This window comes from Pogona vitticeps, chromosome 1 (assembly GCF_051106095.1).
Source record: "Pogona vitticeps strain Pit_001003342236 chromosome 1, PviZW2.1, whole genome shotgun sequence".
Classification (NCBI taxonomy): Eukaryota; Metazoa; Chordata; class Lepidosauria; order Squamata; family Agamidae; genus Pogona; species Pogona vitticeps.
Genome location: NC_135783.1, coordinates 260423998 through 260444870, shown reverse-complemented (window position 1 = coordinate 260444870; position 20873 = coordinate 260423998). Strand labels below are relative to the sequence as shown.

At 39.3% G+C, this 20873-nt stretch overlaps 1 protein-coding gene across 1 annotated transcript in view; it reads left to right on the top strand.

Annotated features, from left to right (window-relative positions):
• The first annotated feature begins 1829 nt into the window (after positions 1–1829).
• NUCB2 (nucleobindin 2) overlaps positions 1830–20873 on the top strand; it is a 36592-nt gene continuing 17548 nt past the window's right edge. The window contains exons 1-4 of the mRNA XM_020802946.3: positions 1830–2366; positions 13960–14103; positions 15685–15792; positions 17777–17903. Of these exons, the coding sequence (XP_020658605.2) occupies positions 2310–2366; positions 13960–14103; positions 15685–15792; positions 17777–17903 (436 nt within the window). The 5' untranslated portion in view covers positions 1830–2309. The remainder of the gene's footprint in view (positions 2367–13959; positions 14104–15684; positions 15793–17776; positions 17904–20873) is intronic.

Genomic DNA, 20873 nt, shown 5'->3' with positions numbered 1-20873 from the left:
AAATGCTAGATTTCTTAGCAACTTGTATTTAATTTTTTTTGTTGTTTAATTTGGCCAAGTGTTATTTCCTTCTTCCCTAAGAAAGGGAAAACATTTGGCACAATGTCCATATTCTTTACTGGCACTGGGAAAGAAATCGTATTTGTTAAAGCTGCCTGCTAACAACTGAGATGGTTACATTATGAAGATTACTCAAAATGTGTATTTTCATCTCTTCAGTATAATAATCCCTGTTGTAGCCAGAAGCAGAAGTATTATATTGAATTAATTTAAAGTTATGTGTATTAGCCTATATGTAGAAAAATGCTGTTAATGGCCAGAATTCTACTGATTCTGTATTGCTGAGTGAAAGCTTCATAGGATACTGATCTTTTTATTTGCGGCAGCCAGACAATTTGCTTTTGTAAGAATGAAACCATTTTTACAGGTTCTTAATATCTTCTAGTCATGCTTTGAGCTCTGAAATTATTTAAAACCCTTGAGTACAATATGAAATTGTGTGTTTTACAGGCCAAAATAAAACATCTGGAGAGCCAAAAGATTTTCATCTTTTACATATACCAATGGCCAGGAAGTTAATATAATCAATATTCACACTGGTCAAAAACAGCCTTGACAATTGCTTTGTGTCTGGGTTAGGTGAACGGATGAAAAGAGGAGTCAGCTGCTACGATTTCCCCTCTCTTGCTATCACTTTGTGAATTGTAGTGAGTACAAGAGAGTATCCTGTGTGGACCATTGGCCTTGTCAACATTCAGACTGCCCTTGGCTAGATAAGGGTTGAGTCCTTTTTCCTGCTGGCAATGTGGGCAGGATACTGTTCAGCAATATTGGGCCATTCCCTGGTGTTTTGTATAGGGGATACAGAAGCACAATATTCCACATTCATAAACCAAAGATTCTTTTTTTGAAGAATTGAATTTTCTGTGCAATCTTCATTGTGTCCCCAATGTGTTACTGTAGGCAAAGCTGTGTCTGACTATCTCCATAGGGGAGTGACTAAATATATTTGTCCCATTGTGTGCTGTGCTCTTCACTGTTCCTTTTAGAACTATACAATGTCAGTGTTAACTGCCAGTAGATCCAATCTTTTGGCAAGAATATGCAGTACACATTGTTTAGCTAGCAGATCTTGTCCTTTTTGCAGCATTTCTGTTCTTACTGTTTTCTCTTGCTTTTGGCTTCTCAATTGCCTATACTGTATATGTCTTTGGGGGCAATTTTTGTATGTCCAAATGACATAATTGATGAAGCACAATGTGGGGTGGGGTGTTGGGAGATAAATCCAGTCCTTTTGCTTCTTTTCTGCTTGCATTGTAACAACAATTTGTCAATTTATAAACTAGTTTTCATCTAGTTTCATTGTTACAGCACTAAACTGATACAGGACTGATTGAAATGCCTTTCGTGTCATGTCAATTCAGCACTACTTCAGAAAGGTCTCTGTCTGAAGTCTTGTTATACTACTTTTAAAAGCCAATAAGCATTTGGACTAGCTAGCCTATTTCATCACATAAAATGGACTCTAGTCCATGGACAAGTTTGATACTCTGTGTTTAAGGTGCTGCACCACTATTTTTTGCTGATACCGGAGATGCTCAGCGAATTACAGGATTCTGCACAGCTACACTGAGAGTTTCCGACTGCGGGACTGTGAAACAACCCTTCGGTGATCAACTCGAATTCCAGATGTCAACCAAGGGACCAAACTAGGAAAGGATTCCCAACACTTGCCTCCCTTATAACCCGCAATGAAGCAACCAGCCAATGAAGACGCGGGAGGAGGAGCTACGCTCCACTCTTCTCGCATTGGCTTTTCCGCCCCACTCAGCCCCGGCGCGTCAAGGAGGCAAACGAAAACTAGCCCCGCCCACTCTCGTTAGCGCCACGTACCTTCACCCGCGCAACGCACCTTCATCCCTTTATTTTCCTCCACTCGCGCAACTGAACCTGACTGCTTTGAGGTGGCCCAATCGTAGCCCTACGCGATGCCCAGAAGGAAGGCGGGCTCCGCCAATCCGCGTGCTGCAAGGGGTGGTCCCTATTGCTATGGGAACGGGAAGTAGGTTTTGCTAGAGACCAGCTTCAAAGGGGGGGGTGTATCACCGGTGGCCGGAGAAGAGGAAGAAGCAGCAGCAGAAGAAGAGAAGGAAAGGAAAGGAGGAACACGAGAGTGAAAAGAAAGAAAGGTCAGGAGAGAAAATCCAAGGAAGGAGATCTGTGGAACTGTGCTGCTCCTGCTGAGGGCTCTTCTAGCAAGCTGCTACACATCACTGGGGAAAAGGCTCATCAGCTGAAGGCAAAGGAAGATGCTCAGGGTTCTTCTGTCCCCTGCCTGTCTAGCTATGAATCATTGCCAGATGAAGGTAAGGTATCCTTTAAAAAAAAACGGGGGGGGGGCGGCTATCCTCACTGGGGCCACGCATCCCCTCCTTCTTTTCCTCTTGGACTCCTGGCACCTTGGGGCATGCTGAGCTGGAGAGCCAGGGAGTCACCCCAAATTTTCTCTGTACCCCGCACGTCACTCTAGTAGCACTTTTGATCTGTGGGAGGAAAAAAAAGAAAAAGAAAGGCTGGAACCTTGTTTTGATTTGTTTAGCTTACTGGCTGGTACACAGTATGCAGTTGGAGTGAAGATGGAAAGTGTGACCAAGCGATGAGTATGGCTCTTAGTGGCACTGAAGTGTAAGTCCCCTTTTTTTCAGCATCTGGAGAATATGATTACCAAGGTAAGACTGGGGTTGCATTGGTGAAATTGGCCAGGAAGAACAAACAGATCTGATCTGGATAGTCTTGTGAACATGTGTATTCAGAGTTGTTAGTTGAATGGTAGACCACATGCCAGTGAAGCAACTCCCTCAGGAGGGTGTCAGTTCACCTGGAGAGAAAGATTTTGCCTGAACAGATATGTATCAGTGTAATTATTTGAACCCAAGTTGACAAGTGAAGTATGCAAGTGAGAGAGCCAAAGACTATTTGTCAAGCTGTTTTCTCAGAGTGACAGAGGAAATGCTCCTGTAAGGAGTGGCAAAGGTGTTTGAACCAAATGTCTGGCACTGTAACCTGTTGAGGTGGCATATAGAAGCCAGAACATAGGTGTGAACTCCCTGTTTATTTTATGTTGCATGGCTGATGCTGGCTGTTCCAGAACCTGGTCTTTCATGTTCTTATGCAATGTGTGTATCTAATATGTCAGCCAGATCAAAATTAATGGGCTTCCAGGAAATAGGACCTGAGTAATCTTGGAGGGAGAAGAGTCAGATCTCTCCTGGTATTTGAAATATTGCTGTTCTATTGTATTGCACTGTTGCAACAATGGGCCGTGAAATTATGTCAAAGACCTTTTTTTGTTGCACTCTCAGTGTGGTTATTTGCTTCTTTATACTGTAAGTCTGCAAGGCAATTTGCTGAGAATTATAGTAATGGAGTGAAAAAGTCTTCAGATGCATGAATATGCCTGTATTCCTTATTCCAATATCATTTAGGTCTATGAATCTTTATAGATCAGCTGATTAATGTACATGGAAACGTTTCCCAAATGTGTAAAATCAACCTGCTAAGTTCATTTATAATATGTTTCATCCTAAGTGAACAATACTTTGGTTAGAACTCTTCTTTATTTTCAGATGAATTTTATTGACTAAATAGAGCCAGATAAATGATTTTCTTATATGATTACCACTGTATACAAACTGATTACTCCACTCTCCTATAATCAGCACACTTTGACACAGATAGTGTTGTGATAGGCATCCTGTCTGTAAATAAGAAAGACTTGAATTGGTTCACAGCTCATTGTTTAAATTAAAAAATATGCTATTTTTAAATTTAACAAAATGAAGTCTCCCCCCCCCCATAACAACAAGACCACAATGAATCCAGTAGGTCACTGTTGTGATGCACTATGTTAGAGCTCAGTTGGTTCCTTTACTTGGGGAATCTGATTAGTAAGATGTTTTCTTCCTTATCAGTTAAGTATGAAAAGCAGTTTGATCATTTGTTTATTTATTTAATTAATTTATATACTGCCCCTCTAGGAGAGACACTACTCTGGGCAGTTTACAAATTTCAAAATGTCCATCAAATATAAGTCTTAAGGTTAGCACACCCATAATAAATAAATAAAAAGTTAGGATACTGAGAAGCAGTATGAAAGTCAGTGGCTGTCCACAGTTTCAATAATTTGCCCCATTGCATGAAACAACTTTCAACATTAGTTTAATACCAGACTTTTAAGTCTGTCTTCACATCTTTCTTTTGTGTCTTTTGGTTTATCTGTTAATCCTCTTTGCCAGTTGTGAGCAGTTCTAAGTATATGTAACCTGATTTATTTGTATAATCCTTCCCTCCTTATGTTTCTCCTGCTGTGATCTTTCCCGTTTTCTGTTTTAGATTGTGAGCTACTTGGGTGCAAAGACCTTGGGCATAGAGGCCCATGAAATGTCTTAAGGCACTGTGTGTAATAAGTGAGAACTGGTAAAGTAGAAATTGGGGGGGGGGGTATTTTTTTACAGCCCCTTGTCACCACTATTCATTTTACCATTGAACTTTGGTGGTGCTGTTCTTTTAAGAGTGCTGTTTCGACTTTAAATGAGGTGTTGCTCCTCACCTGCCTTGTGTACAGGTGGATCTGAGTTCCTGTATAACCAAAACTGTGCTGCTCAGATCTGTAAATATAACAGACAAATTTTACATCAAGCTACTTCTCTCTGATCAGGATTCCCTTATTACACACTCTGCAGCAAAATTTTGTGTGGGAGCCATGGCACAGCACTCCCTTATAGTCTCCTGAGGTCACAAGTTGATTTGTTTTAGCATGAGGGTGGTTTATTGTTGAGTATAGAGAAATTTTGTGGTCCCAACCGAAGGGATGACATGTTTACAAATGCTTACAAATACTTATGAAAGATTCCCTCTACCCCAAAGAGCCTGTTCAATCCAGGTTGATAAACACGCACTAAATAAATGTGTATATATTAAGTTTTCACTGCTGTTGGATGTAGCAACACTATTGTTCTCTTAACTTTGAGGTAAAGTACAACCACAGACCACATTTTGACTGTTTAATGTTGAAACTGCAAGTAACTACCTACTTTTGGTAAGGTCTTGCTATTTTGAAACTTACAACACTTTCTTAACAGGATGTAATTAACCTGGAGGCAATAAGTGAAGGTGAAATATTGTGAGAGTGTCCAAACATCTGAGGTACATATCACAAAGTGTAATAATGGAATTTTTCACAATTTCTCTTCAGGTTTTGGAAAAAGCGGTGTTTTTACATATTTCTGAACATTAGGCTTAGGAGAAGCACAGGAAGAATATTAGTGCTGTTTTAATATGTGAGCTTTCAGTGAAGATTGGTGAAGCTATCAGGTTACTTTACGGAAAATAGTATGGGCTTGGTTGTAGAGTATAGAGTTAGCTTGCCATCCAAGTAATATAATACTGAACGGTAGAAGTAAAAATTACTAGTACAATTACCAGTACATTGTGCAGTTGCTGGATTATGTAAAAAAAGCAAGATAAAGCACCATAGGATTGCACCCTGAGGTAGAGATTTGGAATTTGGTTGCTCACTATGCCTCCTGGGAGAAGAGCCAGCCTCTATAGCCTTGGACAAGCTGCACAGTCCCAGAGCATTCCCAGAAGAAAGGAATGCTAAACCACTTCTAAGTACTCTGTACATAAAAAATTATGAAAATGGCCATGATAAGCCAGAACTGCCAGGTTGTAATTGTTAATTATTTGATCACAGGTTTGTGCCATTTGTATATTTTGTCTTTAAAATATTGTCCTTTTCTTCTTGGGTTCTTTTATTAAAGGCCAGTTAGTTTCAACATAGAGAAGGGTATCTAGGAAGAATTTTGTAAATGAAAAAGATCATAAACTGTACAGAAATGTGGTCTCTTTGTGAAGTACATTACTTTTCTTCTTGAGTAAAAGATAATGTACACAGTCTGTCTTGCTCCTAGATTAGAGTGTAGAAAAACTTTCAACACCCAACAAATGCTTCTATTAAGAAATAAAAAGTCAGGGTATTTTTAAAACTTCACTTTCCCATTTTGAGATCATGTACGGTAAAACCTCAAAGAAAGAGAACATTAGGAAATGAGGTTGGTGGGAAGTAGAAGCACAGAGGTATTTGGTAAATTGTAATCTTTTACCCATTAGCCTGTGGGCTAAAGTTAAAGTGCCATTTTCTCCTTCAGTTGGTGTTACTTCAAGAGAATTATCATAACTCAGGACAGAAAGTTAAAGGAGAAAGACTGACTAGCAAATGAAGATCAAGAAAAGGAATCTGTGCTAGATACAGGTAGGAGGATTTTAGGAAAAGGATAGTGGGGGTAGGTGATTGAAGGACTTCAGATGTTGCTGGAGTACATCTCATAGCATTCTTCATCATTGACTATGGTGGCTAGTTGCAGTCTACCAGCATCTGGAGGGTTACAGTTACCGTACTTACTCCTGCAATATCTGAATTTAAGGAGATTTGTCACATGGCTGAATGATACAATTTCTGTTTAGTAAGTCTGGCCAGTTCATTTATGTTGAGCTGAACCTGCAAGCCAAGTAATAAAACTCTTCTTGTAGATTACTTTAATGTCCAAAATCATAAATTCACTTTTCAACATAACAGACAGAAAAAGCTGTAGAGGGCTCATGAGTAAATTAGAGGGCACCCCAGTGTGACATGTCAAAAATTCTGCCTTTGGCATTCTAACAATATATAAGAACTGGAAACGTGAAACCACAACATATATTCAGTTGTCAGTCTTCAATTGTAAAAAACCCAGCTAACTGAAGGTGCAGATCAGCTGTTTCTGTGCAAAATGTCTCCTTCAACATAATGCAAAGAAATGTGAGCATTTTTGTTCAGTCTGCATGTAGGCATCATAAGCTTGTACAAATAGAAAGCAACTATGAGTTTTTCAGAACATTATGAATAAAACCCTGCTGGATCAGACCAAAGCTCCATTTAGTCCTGTGGCTGGTAGATGCCTTTTGCAGCTGCTCTCTTCTACTATTGATCTCCAAGAGATGACATTTAGTAGACATATTACCTTTGATCATAGAGGCACATATAAGCCTTCATGACTCATAGACATTCCTAGATTGAGTGTTATCATTGTCACAGCCTGTAGCAGATCATTACATAAAATAACAGTTGTTTGTTTTATGAGGACAGACACAGACTAGTTGGCCCATGGTGGGGTAGAAAATCTGTCAATTAGTGGCTCTTTTACTGCTGCATCCATACTGTTCTAGATGATCAAACATGAAGAGTAAACCCAACGTATTCAGAGGGGGAAAATGGCTGTCAAACAGGGACTAATCCTTTTCCTAAGAAAATATACAAATCCTTTATTCAGTATTTCCTTGGGTGCCTTAGAAAATTCTTTTAACGTTGACCTTTTTTTTTTAAACTGCAGTGTCCAATTTTGTGGTCAGGTCTAGTCCTTCAAGGAGACAGTAGAACTGCAGATTAAATCTTCTCAATATTAGTGACCATTTTCACAGCATATTTTGATGTAGTAGGCTTTCCTATCAATAGTTTCCAATGGTTTAAGGAATGCTTATTGCTTTTCTTTTAAAGAGTGAATGTTTAGGATTACATTATTTAAATCTGTATTTTGGATAAATCAGACAAGGATAATGCCTGTCTTTATGCTAGTGGCTCACAATTATATTGTTGTTATGCAACTGAATAATGAAAAATTGCAGTTCTGCACATTGCAGACTACTCATGCACTCCACGTGTTATTGAACTGCAAATCCCATGATTCCTTGCATTGGCTTAGTTGACTAAAGCTGGTGGGAATCATAGTCCAATAATATCGACCAGACCAGATGGGCGGGATACAAATCAAATAAATAAATAAATAAATAATAAATATCTGGAGGGCAACAAGTAAGTCGCCGCTCTTCTATATGGTGGCAATTCTGCTTACTGTTTTTCTGTAATGCCTCACTGGTCAGATGCAGAAGAAGAAAGGCTGTTGTATCTTTAACAAGGGAGAAACAGCTGATTTAATACTTTTGGGAGAGCAGATATAACTTGGCAGCAATAGTGAGAAAAACTGCATCAGTATGTCTTTGCACCTTCAATATTCTAGAGACATCTTTTCTCCCTGTCACATTGTAGTAGAAAAAATCCATCTCCTATATAATTATTAAATACAAGTATTACCTCCTTTGCATCTGGCCAGAGCAAGCATTGCCCGAAGGAGTGCAGCTTTTCAAGGTTACATGCCTGAACATTCCTCTTAAAGAAGAATGGGCCATGGTCCTTGAGGGTAGCAGAAGAACTCTTAGTAAGGTAACTTGTAACAGTGCCACTGATAGACATCTTCAAAAAGCTGTGTGAATATGACCTTGCATCTTAGGTCTTTTCCTTCTTTACATTTTTTTAAGAACTAGGACCATAGTTCTAAACACAATGTCTGGGGGAATATTCCACTGCATTTAATAGAGCTGAGAATTTCCAAGTAAACACAGTTGCTTCATGAGCTACACATACATGTTTTATCACATGAGGATTGTAAATATAGGTAATGGTTTGTTTGACTCAAGATCTTTCTTACAAAGTGTCTACAGCAGGGGACTCAAACTCAATTTACCTGGGGGCTGCTGGAGGCAGAGTCTGGATGAGGCTGGGCCACATCAGATTTTCTGCCAAGCCAAGCAAGAGCCCGAGGAAGCCGCCCAGGAATTTCCTTAGCCCGGCTGGGGCTCCAAGGAGGAGGACGAGGAGGAAGAGGGGCGTGCAAGCCCTCGTCGCTGGCTATGACTCCCTCTGGCTCCTTCTTCACTAACACCACCACCACCAGCAGCAGAATGAAGAAGTGGAGAAGAAAGTGCCGGCGACCACCTAGCGGGGGTGGGGTGGGAGGAGGGCACGACATAAATTTAAAACAAAACCTTCACAGAATTTGCCTTGCCAAAGGAGAAAAGCCCCCACCGGTACCCGCGAAATTAAACAGAACGGGGCGGGGGCCTTCACAGGTGTACGCGTGCGCATGCACACAAACACACACAGAGGTCCAGCAATCTTCCTCTGAGGGTCCCCCCTCAAAAAAAGGCACATTCAGCAGCATCATAACAGAGGAGCAAAGTTTGTGAGGCGAGTCCAGGCAGCCTCTAGAGCCAAGGTGGTTGAAGCAGGATGAAGAGGAGGAGGAGGAGGAAGCACCACTGGGTGCTGAGGTGGCCACTGGCCAGGCTGGTGCTGGGGGTGCCGAGAGAGAAAGAGAGCCAGAAAGCTGCTTCCATGGAAGAGGTGGTGGCGGTGGCAGCTGCTGTTGGCGGCTTGGAGGAGCTCTTCGAGGATGGGCCAGGAGCGAGCTCTGCTCGGCGGCGGCTCGGGCGCCTGTGGGAAAGGGCTGGCAGCGTGCCTCGCTCACTGGCTCTCCCCGAAGACAGCACCTCTTGCATCCTCCATCCAGAACTGCAGCCTGCCAGCCAGCAGACAGGCTGTCTTGGGAGAGAGCCGGTGAGCGAGGTGAGACTTTTTTGACTCTTGACAGCAGAGGATGCGTGGGCGCTTCGGGGGGGGGCACGCAAGGCGGGGAGCCGCAAACTATCATCCGGCAGGCCGCAAATGGCCCCTGCACTGCATGTTTGAGACCCCCTGTCTACAATATACAAGTGGCAAGATCATTTCAATGGTTTTATCTGTACTGCAGTATCATGGATGTTTGTGCATTCTTTTGGTAAGTAATTAGGCTTACCATTTTTTTTAAAAAAATACCTGGATTCCTTTCTGTTGGGTTTCAGGCTTGTTTTTCATGAAGAAAGTGCACAGAATGATTTGAATGGCATGTTATGGCAGAAGGACATCTAGGAAAATGAGGAGGATCAGTTTTGATCCTCCTCATTTTCCTAGACTAAATGACAAACTTCAGCACCATCAGCTATGATACTGTGTTTGGCACAGGGATTGGAGACATTATGTTCCTATGATTTTATTCATGTTGGTGGGGCTCATTACTGAAACAAGAAAATGTCTGATTAGTCCTATGGCAGATGCTGCAGATCTTTCAGGATTCCGTTCTGTCTCCCAAGGTTGTTGTTTTTTTGACATCTTATGTGTGAAAATTTATGTCTGTAGTTAGTAACAGGTGAGTGAGGGCCAAGAAGGAGAAGGTCTGCCTCAATAAGAGGGGAAGTACTTTAGGTCAGTGGTTCTTAACCTTGGGTTACTGAGGTGTTTTTGAACAGAAACCCCAGCCAGCACAGCTAGTGGTGAAGGCTTCTGGGAGTTGCATTCCAAAAACACATGAGTAACCCAAGGTTAAGAACCACTGCTTTAGGTGGTTCATCTACTGTAGCTGTGGAGGTTGGATTCAACCTGGACAGGGTTGCACTTCCACAGATGATCAGGTCTGTAATCTGAGGGATTATCTATGCCAGGGCTGGGGAAGGTGCAACTCACAGGTTGTATGCAGTACCCCTAGGCCCCTTGATCCTGCCACACTCACACCCTTTAATGACCAACCCAGAAACTTTTAGGAGGCATGATTGTTCATTCCTCCCAGGTCTGCTTTAGACTGGGAAGTCTTCTTTCTTAAAACAACCAACTAAACAAACAAATGCAAACAAACAAAACCAAAGTTAGTTTTGGTTTGGAAGAGAAAACCCTCCTTAGATTATGGGAGTAAAAAAGGGGGCTTAAATAGTCAGTTGCACTCCTGAAAGCATCTGTATTTTGTGACTGAGGGGAGGGCTAGAGACATGGTAAAATGGTGGATGTAGGGCAGATGCACCCCTCCCAGTCCTCCTAGCATGAATTAATATAATTCCACTAAACTCTAGGAGTTGCTCATTTACTTATCTATACAGTTTTGTTCTGGAGGCTCAAGTGATGTTAATAGCTTATACCACCTTTCACCCGGTGCAGCAGTACCTACCTTGTAATCTTTTTTCTGGAACCAGACAAATGCGTGTTTTATTTTCCCTGTTGAGATAGCATTTTTCCTGATTTGTCCCATTTTTAATTTTTTGACTTTTGGTATTATGTCATCCAGGGAATGTTTACAGTGAAGAGTGGCAGATTAAAAATAAAACATACTAGGTATTAAGGAAGTGGAATAAGAAGTGGCTCTTGCAGCTGTTTAACTTTTTTCTGTTCATTAGGTTTTAAACTTGAAGGTACATAGTCTAGTAGTTTGACCTTTGGTTTATCTACTGGCAGTCAGGTCCTCTGTAAAGGATCCTCTACGGACCTGGTAAAGTTTTAATAGGAACTAGCTGTCAATCTTCATAGCAATGAAGTTCCAAAACTCGGCAAAGAGATTGAGAGAGTTTCCTGCCAAGGCCCAGACAAATGGCGAAGTGACCCTCACTTGCTGTTTGTTGATTATTCTGCTTCAGTGCTCCAAGAGATGAGGGAGGCAGGTTAACTTAATCCTGCCTAGTTGTAGATGAGGAGTGTTTTTGGGGAGAAATGCAAAGCTAGGAGGAATCCTAAAAATCCTAAAGAGTGTTACAAAGACAAAATACATCTGGACTATGGATGAAGGTGGGGAAATTTAAAGAGTATGCTTTATTCACTGAATCAGTGAATGTTGCCTCAGCTAGTTTCACTACCCTTTACTATGTACTCAAAGCTGTGACTCACATTAATGCTTATCTGAGTTCAAAGTCTGACTCATCCATTAGCTCTTGAGTGTAGAGTTGTTGGTACATACAGTAGATACCATCTTAAGGCCTGCGACTTCTGCATCTAGTAATGTGTTTGTTTTGTTATAGCTTGTTTTTCTCGAAATAAAGCTCCTTTGCATTTGGAAGAGATGGCAAAGAAGTTCCTGCCACACTGCTGGCCGTGACTGCATTCTGCTTAGTATTTATTTATTTATTTATTTATTTATTTATTTATTTATTTATTTATTTATTTATTTATTTATTTATTTATTTATTTATTTATTTATTTGACTTATATACCGCCCCATAGCGCTACAAGCACTCTCCGGGCAGTTTACAATTTTTAATTATACAGGCTACACATTGCCCCCCCCCCCCCCCAGCAAGCTGGGTACTCATTTTACCAACCTCGGAAGGATGGAAGGCTGAGTCAACCTTGAGCCGGCTACCTGGGATTTGAACCCCAGGTCGTGAGCACAGTTTTAGCTGCAGTGGAAACAGGAGGTTGTCCGAAACTGTTTCTTGATGTTGGAGCAGTGACTGCCGCTAAATGCTTTTTAGTTCCCAACTGCGAAAACCTATCCATATTTTGATGTTGGTCGTTCATTGATTGGTACAATATCATTTTATTTCAAAGTGCAAAATCTACTTCTTCTACCACTTCAGTCCTCTCCTCTGACCTCCATACTATCATTGTGTTGAGCCTGTAATAACTTACAAGATACATACAAATACATTTTATCTAATATTCTAGGATGGAAGCTGAAACATTTCTGCCTATCCAACTCTGTTGGATAACAGCGTGAAACTTGAAATGGTATTGTCACACAATAAGCCCGGTTTTAATATCTGCACAGACTTCATCTTGGCTACTTGGTTTTAAGATCAAGCTTCCTCCCCTTTCCTCCTGTGTTTTCCACTGTGTGCCCAGACAAGATGGTTGCAGGCTTGACTTCACTTACATTAGCTGAAATCCTGTTCATGTAGCTTCACCATGTAATGCTGATGACATCATCAGCCACAATAATTTTTCAGAAATGAAATATTTCTGATTTCTCCCCCAAAGATCCCGAGGCTTCCATGGAATACCTTTCATTGTCAGGAAGCTGTTGGTGGTTTTGGGATGGGATGGGAGTTTTGAACTTCTGAAAATTGCCATTGCCAGCATGACTTTATGCTGGTGGCAGTTTTCAAAAACTAAAAGCTTCCCCTGTCCCATGGCCCCCCGCTCCGGCTCCATTACGAAAGTGATTTGATAGGAGCACCAAGACTCTGGGTTTTGAGCATCTTCCCCTGGGGAAGGAATCAGCCTTTTTTATTTCTGAAAAAAAAATCACTGTAGCTGATGATGTCATCAGCCTTACACATCACAACTTACAGAAGAGGACTTTAGCCAATATCTAAGTGGAAGGCCAGAGGTTTCCAGTTTTTCTGTTTCTCTGCAAATGTATAGGCTAGCCTTGGTCATCATCATTGTGTCATCTAAAGCAACCTCTTTCTTTGTGAGTGGCATCCCTTGTGGAATACTTCCAGAAACAGCATGCATACAAGAAGGGTTGCACTTGGAAATACTGGAGTTTATCACCGGATTGCTTTCTTGCTATTGCTTTAGTTACCTGTTATTTGTATCCTCTAAAACAGAAGTAGGGAGACTTCATGCTTTTGAGAGTCTCTTCCTAAGTATGAGGGGAGGTGCCAGCCCTTCTTTTTTGTCTCTTTTCCTCCCAGCCCTACCCAGTGGGTTGAAGGAACAGGGACTCACTGTTCTGAACTCATTGTAGGGAGTAGATGAAATTAGGCCATCCTTACTTTGAAAGAAACAACTTGGGTTTCTGCATTTGTGACCATACTGGAATAATTAACATGAGTGAGATTGTTATATCTATTATATGTGTGTAACTTAGTGTCTATTTGTGTTTTTATAAGCATACTTCTTTTGTGTATATTGGGGGTGCCTTTACTTTCCCTTTGACTTTACTTGATGGGGAAAATGAAGGAAGTGGATACAGTGGATGTTTTAAAAAGTTAGTTGAGTCTCAACTTGAGACCCACCCCCACCCCGCACATGTGTCCAGTTATCAGTTTGGATTCTGATTGATTATCAGCTTGCTGAGCTAAATTTTCCCATCCCTCCTTTAATTGATAAATTGACATAGGCACACTTCCCTAGATTCTGAATTTTATAAATAGTCATAGGTAAATATATAGCAGAATTGCACATTCTTCTAACATTGCTAATGTTTTGCCACAAGAGCAATACAAAAGACAAATATAACATTGGAAGGGTGCTTACAACTTTATTTTTCTGTTTTATTCCAGGAAAGATGGAGAAGTGTCTTATTACAACAGTGCATTTTGCTGCTTACCTCTCTTATGATTACACTGGAAGCAGTACCTATAGACGTAGACAAAACAAAAGTAACAATGGGAGAAAATGTAGAGAGTGCGCAAGTAGACAATCCGGTAAGTGAATTAAATAAATAATCATTTTTCTACCAACATTTAAAGAATTACTATCTAAAGTTAATTCTGAACTGACAGTGGCCAAAATACTGTTAGTGTAATTATGCCAGAGTAAACTAGATCTGAGCACCAGAAATAATTAATTCAAATAAATTGAAAGCTTCCTCTCCCCCTTCCTCTTTTTGAGATCCATAGGCTCTCTTTTTGCCCTGGGAAAGCCTTTGTGAGCTTTAGGGGACGTGCAGGGGGTGTCAGAGAAGGAGCTTTTAATACTCAAAAAGTCATTGCTGGCAGTTCCAATCCCAGCAATGGCAATATGGGTGCAATTTTTGACTGTTAAGGGTTTTCCCTGCAGTTGCAAGGTTTCCCAAAGGAAAGAAAGCTTGAAATCTGAAGGAAGGGGAAGGGAAATTTAAAATTTATTTAAATGAATTATTTCTGTTGCCCAGATCTGGTTTGCACCAGAGTAACCCCACCAACAGGAGCTTGCTCAATATTTTAAATCAGAATATGATTTCACATCCATCTTTGGCACTCAGATCTGTGTTCTGCCTCCCTTTTTAAAAAAAAATCCTTTAATTTCAGGAAAGTTCTAGAAGCGGAACACAAAACAGAAAAGAAAGTTAGATCAAGGAAATAAAAAGCTCATTGCTCCAAATTTAAATAGAAGTATATAGATACATTTAGACCAAACATTTCTCTTTTCTTAGACTGACTCATGTGTAAGTATTTTAAAATTTTAGAAAGAAGACTAAAAATATTGTATTTCATCACAGATGATGGAACAATACATACTGCGTTGCAATAACTGTCTATTAAATGTCACTCCGTATAAGCAATGAGCCCTAGGCTGGAAAGTATTGGCCCTTATGATGTTTTGGATGACAGTTTTCAAAATCTCTTACCGTCAGTCGTGCTGACTAGGGCTAATAGGCATCCAAAACATCTGGCCAAAGGTTCACCCCCCCCTTATTTTAATCCCTGGTGGGAACTTGATAGACTCTGTTCTTTTTAAAACCCTAGAAGCCCTGAGTTTGACTTCTGTACTCCTGGAAGAAAACATGCAGATAGTGCGAAGGAATTCACATCATCATCTGGTTCCAAATCCTGCTTTTAAAAAAAATCAGCCATTTTGTTTTTTTTAAATATTTGATATCTCATCATTGCTCTCCCACTACTCATTTAGTTCGACATCTAAAATGAGCTTTTTTTTTTCAAAGCTGATGGGAAAACAGAGAAAGGGATGCCTTACAGAAAATATCTCAACCTCTATTTTCCTTTTATGTCCTGCAGAGCCTTTTCAAAGGAATGACATCTCTGTAGAGACATGTTAAACCCCCAAAATGGCATTTAAAATAGACTCCAAATGTGATCTTTACATTTCTGGATATTTGTTATAATTTGAAAATATAATTTTAACTTCAGCACTGAATATTAAATTTTAGAAACTGGTTGTTAGATTTTAGAATCTTGCTTGAACTGAGGACCTAATCAGCTACAGTATTTTTAACTGCTCTACGAGAAAAGAAATCATCAACTTCCTTGTCCCTCCATTACTAAACTGATGTTCACTTTTTAAAGGATACCGGGCTTTATTATGATGCCTACTTGAGGCAAGTCATAGATGTTCTGGAGACAGATAAACATTTCAGAGAGAAGCTTCAGACAGCAGACATAGAAGAAATAAAGGTATGTACAGTGACAAGATGATCTGAATGAAGGGAAAAGATAACATGGTAAATCTTCATCAACAGAATACTACATGTTTTTAAGTGCTCTCTGTCATCAATAGATAAATGCATGCTTAAATTTGTTGCATTGAAACCAAGTGTATGCATATGTAATGTTTAGACAAATGAAGCTCATTTTTAATTTGATCCTGGAAGCCACATAAGTACTGTGTAGAACATAAGGAAAATTACTTTGGTTCTTGAATTTACTGTTGACATAGGTATGTAATTTGTTCATATCTACATTGCCTAATCTGCAGACAGTAAATAATAGGTACCAGGTAAGAAATAGCATTCTGAGCCTGGATTCCATATCTTTCATGTCAGTTCAGATGTGAGGTAAAAAGGACACTAGCCATCACCACTGGCAGAACTACAGAAGGATGTATCTGTTTATCCAGTGTTAAGAGAGAGAAGAAGCATACACACATAAATATCTATATAGTGAAAAACAGAAGAAAATAATACATTGATCCTTAATTGTATGCTTTCTGTTCTCTATAAAGTTAGGGAAAGAGGAAATGTAATTATTGCTTTGATTTGTTACCTAAAAGAAGCAGCAGGATCTTTTATAAGGACAACAGAGATAAATATAGTCTGTCCCCACACTATGAATGCCTGGCTTGTTGTCCCTGTTTTCTTCTACCAACATGGAAGCAGTTCCATATCCAGTTTTTTATATGAACTGACTTCTTCCCACACCCCTTCTTGCCATGCAGATAAACCATTTATCCATCATCTGGGCTGTACTGTGCCTATCTGTGGAGCAATAGCCAAACTGGCATATCTACCTTGACTGTGTAATGTTGTGTGACACATTAAGGCTATAAGATTTTGAAAAATTACCAACCCATTCATTAAGAGGCAGCTTTTCTTCCTGCTTCTCAGCATGATAAGATAACACAGTATAATGTAGTGAGTGAATAATTATTGTGAAACCCTGAAGCAATTCTGATGATGATGATGGTTATGATTAAACCCCAGGCACAGTCAATCAAAATTATAAAAACATTGACTGGTATTATCTAACAGACACAAGTTTTAGCTAAAAATCTATGTATCTGTTAAATAACAATGAAATATATATACACTTTTCCTAATATTGCATTTTTTGTGGATCTGATGGTGTTTTTTTCTGAAACCTGCAGCTGATTATAATACTTTATAAAATTCCATGGTATTGTTTCCAAAGCCCCGATGATGATGAGGACCACTAAAATTTCAAAGCAGTGTTCAAAAAAACAAATAAGAGAAAACAAAATACACTATGACTCCGGTATCCACGGAATCAGTTTCAGCAGTTTCACTTATTTGCAGTCTGAAAATATTAAAAGAAAAAAAAACTTGAAAAAAGTATATTCACAATGTATTTATCAGAACTGGCCACTAGAGAGAGCAAGAAGCATGCTATGTACTCTTGTTGGAATACATAGCATGGTCTCTGCTCCTTCCAGTGGCTAGTTCTGGTAATGCATGATGAAAATACTTTTTTTCTAGATTTCTTTTTCTTTTAGCATACTATGAATAGTATTCACTATTATTTGTGGTTTACAGCATCCACCGTGTGTGTGTGTGTGTGTGTGTGTGTGTGTGTGTGTGTGTGTGTGTGTGTGTGTGTGTGTAGAACTAATTCCCAGTGGATAAGAGGGTCCTTCTGTAATTGTGTTTCCTTGATTTGTCAATGAAACAAATAAGCCATTCAAAGTACAAGGCAAAGGGACATTTGTCACTGAGCTTTGGAATAGATTTTAGCTGGGTTATGGTACTGATTTATTTTGAAAATTAGTATGTTCAGCTTTTAGATTCTATTTCCATGTTCAGGTAAGTAATATTTCTTCCAGTTGTGAAATATTTCAGAGGATAGCATAGCTAACTGAGGCAGTTAACTTGTAGAAAAATTGCAGGCTACCAGCATAATTTATTTGCTTGTTTTTTGTCAACAGAGTGGAAAGTTGAGCAAAGAGTTAGACTTAGTTAGTCATCATGTGAGAACAAAGCTGGATGAATTGAAAAGACAAGAGGTTGCAAGATTAAGGATGTTAATTAAAGCTAAGATGGATTCATTTCACGGTAAGAACACAACGAAAAATATTTTACTGGACACTAGGGTGTGTGTCTCATGTAACAAGTAGTGTTCTCTTATCTCCCTTGTTGACATCGATAGGAACCATTAAAATGACACCATGAGGTGTGTTTCTGTGTATCCATTTTCCCTTGATCTCATGACAAATTCCTGTCCTGTTTAGGAATCAGGGAGAACAAGACAGATTGGCTTTGAGAATATGGAAGAAGAATAAATGATTTAAAATCACCAGGTTAAAAGAGGGAGAAAAAAATCATTTAAAATTCCATTTATATTTGTAGCCTTCTTCATTAATTTATCTTAGTCTAGCAATCCTCACTTTCTTCATTAAGGACTAGTAACATATTTGGTTGAAACATAAACTTGTGTCTGACCATGTTTTTAAAAATGATAGATGTTTGGAATGCAAATATAATTCAACAGTTGTCACTCAAAATACAAGATAAATGATGTAGTAATATAGTATTTACTAAAATATTTTGTATTATAATATATTTACTGTAATGTTCTGGAAACATGCTAATACCATAATAATCCCTTATTTCTGTCAGTTGCATTTTTTATAAATCATGTAGTATCTTCCCAATCTGTGCAGAAATTTAATTCTAAAGAATTTTGGAAATACTTTTCAAAATAAACTTTTACAACTTTTTAAAACTGACGCTGATGCAGAAATAGACCCAAATCCAGTTGTTCATTCTAATTAGAGTAGGCGCGTTAAGCAGACTGTAATGATACGCTTCTTCCAGCAGACACCTTTGCCCCCACAGAATTTCCCTATACTTTCCAAAACCTGCTATATTGTGAGCCGTCCTGAGTAGACATATGTCTAGAAGGGCGGGATAAAAATCAAATCAAATAAATAAATAAATAGACAGATAGATAGATAGATAGATAGATAGATAGATAGATAGATAGATAGATAGATAGATAGATAGATAGATAGATAAATAAATAAATAAATAAATAAATAAATAAATATGAGAGAGAGAGAGAGAGAGAGAGAGAGAGAGAGAGCGCCAGGGAATCTCTGAGGCAGTATTTTGGCAACACAGAGGGCTGCAGTAAAGGCAAAAGTGAAAGAAAATCTCAAGTGTGCAAGTGAGAGATACCAAAGTACTTGTTGGGCCCCAGCCGTTGTATCAGTGGGATCGTGGTAGCAAAATACTTTCATCCCACAAAGTAGGTTCCATCTAAATTTAGTTTGGATTAACCTTTTGATGTAGACTATAGTTTTCTGTTGCTGCAGTTCTTACATAAGCAATATCCCAAAAAAGAGGGAAAGATAAAATGGTTTGCAAGTTAATAAATGATTCAAAGGTCCTGTTCTCCTGCTTACAATTTATAGTTATAGTAACCTATTCTTGTGAGATGGAAACTCAAGCTTTCTGGAAACAGATTCTCTTGCCCTGTGGCATAGCGTTAGTCTTTCTCTAAAATGGTTACACCTGATTCATTGATAAATACTCTTCCATTTTTGTGACTAACAGATAATTATATCGCAAGAAATAACAGTTCTGTGTGTGGTTGCTTAGCCAACATTAGGAGGTTTGGGGTGGGTTTATGAGGGCAAGGACAGCAATTTGTATTGCCTTACTGCAGCCAAAAATCTGTTTGTTTTTTTACTCTTGTAAGCAGATTTTTAAGGAGCAAAATTAGGTGGTTACAAACAAAACTAACTATGTAACACTGATTATGTAACTTTTTGTTATGCTCTTGTTATTCATGTTCACCACCCAGAGTAACCATTGGGTTAGATGGGTGGTATAAAAATTGAATAAATAAATAATTAATAATTAAAATATACTCATTTTTCTGGTCAGTAGTGGCTGCTGCCTTGTTTCTGGGCTGCATTTAATAAGCTTTAGCACAGTCCTTCCTGAGAGCCAGTTGTAATATGTCAACATTCTTGGAAGGAAGATACATCTACAGAGGAATGAACTTCTCTATGGTGGGATATGTGTCTATGGCATCTACAAGCAGTAAGTTGCATGTGTTGGTCTACATGAGGGCTCTAAACTCCAGAGAGGATTTTCTCTTTAAGAACTGTGTCATATTTAAGAAGGCAATGAAATATTTCTCATAATACTCACCCCATTCAACTTTGCAGAATTCTAACCTTTCCCAAACTGGAATAGATTTAAAATGTTTTCTGAAGCATCCAGTGCTTGTCGGCATATAGCGTTGCTTTCTATTTCTCCCACAGTTAAAAAACAGGGAGCTAACAGTGCTTGTCCCTCTCCAGTCTCTCCTCACAGGTGTGAATTTCTCAATTTTTTGTATTGATCTTGACTTAAAGCTAAGCATAGTCTCATCTTAATTAACCTGTCCCTTAACTGTTGTTGTTGTTGTTGCAACTGCTCTTTTCCCACTGATCGTTTCATAGCTCTGGTGATTGTTGAGCATGCTCAGTCATTACTGAACTTTTAAAAACATACACATATTTTTGCATTTCCAGGGAGAAAGTAGAATGTATCCTATTCCTGAGTATTTAAAAACTGCTCCTTACTATCGTAAAATCGAATGCTAGAATTGATGAAGTATAGAATGCTAGTTATATTTGTGTGTTCTATTGAAATGATAGCAGAATACAGAACTGTCCCTGCCATGAGGCAGAGTGAGATGATTGCCTCTGGCATAGATCTTGAACTGTTGTGGCCATACCCATCCTGATTCTTCCTCCGGATCCTTTTTTATCCCTTTCCTTCTGAGATGGAAGGCTGATAGCTGTGAAGCTCCATATGGAGTTGAGATGAGTAGTTTCTCATCTGGTCATCTCCCAACATTGTCTAGAGTGGGGTGGGCAAAGTGGTTTACGCTACAACTCCTATTGGCCTTAGTCAGTATAGCTGGAGGAAGGCTGCATCTTGCAGTCCAACAATGTCAGGATGATCATGCTTTGCCCACCTATTTTTAGACAGTATTGTTAGGAAGATCCTCTGAGGAATGAGCAGGGA